At 41.7% G+C, this 3,948-nt stretch overlaps 1 protein-coding gene across 2 annotated transcripts; it reads right to left on the bottom strand.

The window, feature by feature from the left end:
- Positions 1-1,192: 1,192 nt before the first annotated feature.
- LOC114113211 (small proline-rich protein 2E-like) lies at positions 1,193-2,799 on the bottom strand. 2 transcript variants are annotated; one of them, XM_060402008.1, is made up of 2 exons: positions 2,683-2,799; positions 1,193-1,803 (listed from the first exon to the last, which is right to left on the bottom strand). In XM_060402008.1, exon 2 carries the CDS (start codon positions 1,782-1,784, stop codon positions 1,569-1,571), a length of 216 nt encoding a protein of 71 aa, XP_060257991.1. In that variant the 5' UTR covers positions 1,785-1,803; positions 2,683-2,799; the 3' UTR covers positions 1,193-1,568. The 2 variants fall into 2 exon arrangements, with proteins under 2 accessions (XP_060257991.1, XP_060257990.1); XM_060402007.1 differs by having other exon boundaries at positions 2,758-2,799.
- Positions 2,800-3,948: the final 1,149 nt, after the last annotated feature.

Below are 3,948 nucleotides of genomic sequence, written 5' to 3'. Positions count from 1 at the left end.
TGTTTTGGATCTGTGGGGAATCCTCTGTTCCTTATTAATTCCTAAATATTCAGGAATTAAGAGGAGAAGCAAGCATCTCCTGGGGCTGAGGGATCCAGTCATTTCCTTCATTACTTTTTCAGTATGGTGATAAGTACCCTCTTCCTTCTTGTGAACCAAAGGGTATAAGTGATTGTTTACAACTCTCTCTCTCTTTAATATGGATCACCTATGTTTTGTAAGTCTGAAGTTTTAATCTTCATCTTTGCTAAGAATAACTACAGTATATATGCCCACACCATGATGATTAAAACATCTTTGCTCCATCAGAGCTTGGGTCCCCATGTCTTTCTCTCTTTCTCTCCATCTCTCTATTTCTGGCTGATTTCCTGGAACGCAAATGCCGACTGCATAACCCAGGAAACATTAGCCTCTCTCCTTCTTTCACTTTCTCATCGTTGACTCTGGACCACCACGTTCCGGTCCATGAAAGGACCTCAACAGCACACAAGCTTTGTCCCCCAGCATGTGGAATCTTCCGAGAGCAGGGAATGAATTCGTGTTCCCTGCATTGGCACAGATGATTCTTAACCATTGGACCACCAGAAAGTCCAAGAACTGCTATACTTATGTGGAACATCCCACTAATTTCCAAAAAAAACACTTCATCAGCACTATCCCATTAAACCTAAGGTCAAGTTAGAAGAATAATGGAATAACAGAATGGGAGAGAGCAATGAAACCTAAGAATCTTCTTGCTTGCTATACTAGTCGTGTCTGAGCCACTTTCCTGTGGAGCAAGCGTAGTGGTGCTGGTGCTTGTGGTGATGAGGGAGACAATGGTGAACTGCCTCACCCAAAAAAAGCGCCATTTTGTGACTGGCTTGTGCCAGCTAAACTAAACAATTCATTTAATTTTTATGCCTCAGACAAGTTTGCAATGTAAATAAGACTTCCCCTACATTTTAGCAAAGGCACTATAAACCTAAGGAGTTCAAAGAATTTGACCATAAAATTAATCAAGTAATAACTAAGAAAATAATATAGATTGAAATTATATAGAGATGATTGTTAACAGCATGGCAAGATTCAGATAACACTGATTGTGGGAGCCTAAAACTTGGCATCAAAGTAGGATGTAAACAAACCAAGATGATGATATGATACTGTTAAAAGCAGGCTTTTAAAGAAAGAAAACATTTTTACTACCACACAAAGGAATTGTAGTTTACTCAGGAAGTAGAGGATAAGTAACAATTGCCCAGCTGATAGAAACCCGGCCCCAGGTGACAGACACAGAATACAGGGAAAGAGTCCCTTGATGGTGCCCAGGAGGAGAGATGTTGCTCTTCCCTCTGAAGTGCTGTGATGCTTTCTCAGTTACCCTCCCAGGGGGAAGTGGTGCAGCAGCCTCAGGAAGGAAATATCTCTGGCTGTGAGGAGTCATCACAGGTGTATTGCAGGCTGAAATGTGGAGAAGCTTCTTCCGTATCCATGATAGGATTTGAAGAGAAGATGAAGGTGGAGCTGTGAAGCTAGGTGAGTCAACTGTCCTCATCCTTTCCTGATCCCGATAAAAGCTGATGCTTCTACTTGCTTTTGGGTGGGCACTTCTGCTGGCATTGTTGGGGAGGTGGCACAGGAGGACATTTTTGCTGGCACTTTGGAGGTGGGCAGGGCTCAGGGCACTTGGGAGGTGGGCAGGGCTCAGGGCACTTGGGTGGGCAGGGCTCAGGGCACTTGGGAGGGCACACTACTGGAGGTGGCTGGCAGGGCTGCTTGCACTGCTGCTGCTGATAGGACATCTTTCTGGAGTCTTAGAATCTGAAAGAAATTAAATAACAGTGTTCACAACAAGGAACTCCTACAGAGGGACATGGCAAAAATTGTGTAATGCCATCAGACAGAATCTCTCCAGTCTCTAAGAATGGCCTTTAAACTCTTCAACTTCTTTTAACAAATTTCTGGCCACTCCCTCCTTAGAAAATTGTTTCATTACCCAGAGAAACTCTTCATTTTATCATACAATGTTTTAAAAAATATTTTTGTTTAAAACACACAAGCAATTTTTTGTTTTATTTTATTTTGTTTTCAAGAAAACAGCATTTTCAGGAAAAGCCATCACAAGTTCTAAAATCCTGGGCAAGCTCACAAGCAATTCTTATCTTTATTATCTCTCATGAGGTCCCAACATAATAACTTGTGTACAGTGCCAAGGGTCATCAGGAAGGACACAGGACCTCATATCTTTTAAGATAAAGCCTTCTGAAATTACAGCAGAGGGATACCAGGAGGATACAAAAACAGAAAAAATACTTTTTCTTTCCCTTTTCATGTCAAAGATTCCCTATCAATTTACAGTTCAATAGGGTAATTCAAACTATGTACCATAAACTTAATAAATACAGTATACCACTGTGCCCAAATTCCCATCCAATGAAAGTGAAAAGTGAAATTCGCTCAGTAGTGTCTGACTCTTTGTGACCCCATGAACTGTAGCCTGCCAGGTTCCTCTGTCTATGGAATTCTCCAGGCAAGAATGCTGGAGTGGGCTGCTGTTCCCTTCTCCAGGGGGTCTTCCTGACCCAGGAATGGAACCCAGGTCTCTCACATTGCAGGCAGATTCTTTGCCATTTGAGCCACCAGGGAAACCCTCCTATCCGATAAGTACCATTAAACACTTGATCATAACTTTGGACCCACCAAATTTGCTGCCTCCAGCATAAATTCAATATTCTGGAGCCCAAGAACAAAGTTGAACTGAAGAATCAGACTCACCAGTTTCTCCAAAGTCTATCAGGACTTGAGTAGCAGGAGGATGGCACTTGGTGCAGCAGAGGGCCTTTTTATTGGGGCTTGCTGCCCCACCAAGGGGAAGTGGAGCTACCAAAACTGGTCCAGTCATTTCCCAACCAAAATGCAAATCCATCCATAACTGGCTTGACAGGGACTCTGAAAAGAGGAAATGTCCTGCTCCAAGTTCTCCTGACTGGATTATGTTCTCATGACTCACAGAGCTCCTGCCTTAGCCCTCAGTTTCAGGGGTTTATGACAGAGGGAGGATTTGGAGAGTTCTCTAGTTTGTACTCAAAAGCTCCCTTTCTTAATTGGGGAATATGACTCTTTTCTATCTCTCACCTTCCATGAATTATAAAATTGCCTGTCTTGCTCCATTTGTACTGGTCGCCATTTTGCTGTACACCCTAGGTTGCAAAGTGCCTGGCTACCTGGTGACACTTTTCTCTTTACCTCCAGTCCTTCTTATAACGCTTTCCCCCCTGAACAACAGCCTGCTAATCTAGGTCTCCTTTCTTCTTCTGAAATGGACTGAGGCCAGGTTGCAGATCATCTCACTAGCCTTCCTATCATAACACTTAGATCTGTTCAGTAAAGTGGTGACCTCTAGGATCCTCCGTTCACTGTTTTCCTCCTTGGAATAAAGGACATCAAGCAGGTTCCAGTGACCTTTATAATTCTGTTTCAACTCTGTCCATAGGGAATTCACTAAGAGCTTAGCATCACCTACCATAATTGAGATGTTCTGGCACTTCAGACCCAAGGCCTATAACCGAAAGTAAGCTATTTGCTCATAATTCCCAACATGATATACTATCTGCTCCTACAGAATGTCTCCCAACTGAAATTTCAAATTTTTCCACTTTTGAAGAAAGCTCAGAAAACAGTTCAAATTTTCTGGCTTCCTACCCCTTTGAAATTATTGGAAAACTTAATCTAATAAGCAATGTGATTCAAACAAGCAATTTTATATGAATGTTAAAATACTTTATTAATAGTTTAGTCATTAACACAACTTGCCATTCATACACGACTTCTCAATTATTAATATTAATTTTATCTAGTTTTAACCCACTTTTTAGATCTTCCATATTGGTCAAAGTGGAATATATGTCAAACAAACTTGTAAATATTTCCTGCTCTACTTTCCTCACACAGTTTGTCAGTATGCTG

The sequence above is a fragment of the Ovis aries genome, chromosome 1, assembly GCF_016772045.2.
Source record: "Ovis aries strain OAR_USU_Benz2616 breed Rambouillet chromosome 1, ARS-UI_Ramb_v3.0, whole genome shotgun sequence".
NCBI lineage: Eukaryota > Metazoa > Chordata > Mammalia > Artiodactyla > Bovidae > Ovis > Ovis aries.
Note: the sequence above shows the minus strand (reverse complement) of the source record. Positions and strands in the feature narration are given on the sequence as shown.

Bases quoted from the DNA above. Each gene is read 5' to 3' on its own strand.
- LOC114113211 (XM_060402008.1), bottom strand. From the start codon at position 1,784: ATGTCCTATCAGCAGCAGCAGTGCAAGCAGCCCTGCCAGCCACCTCCA.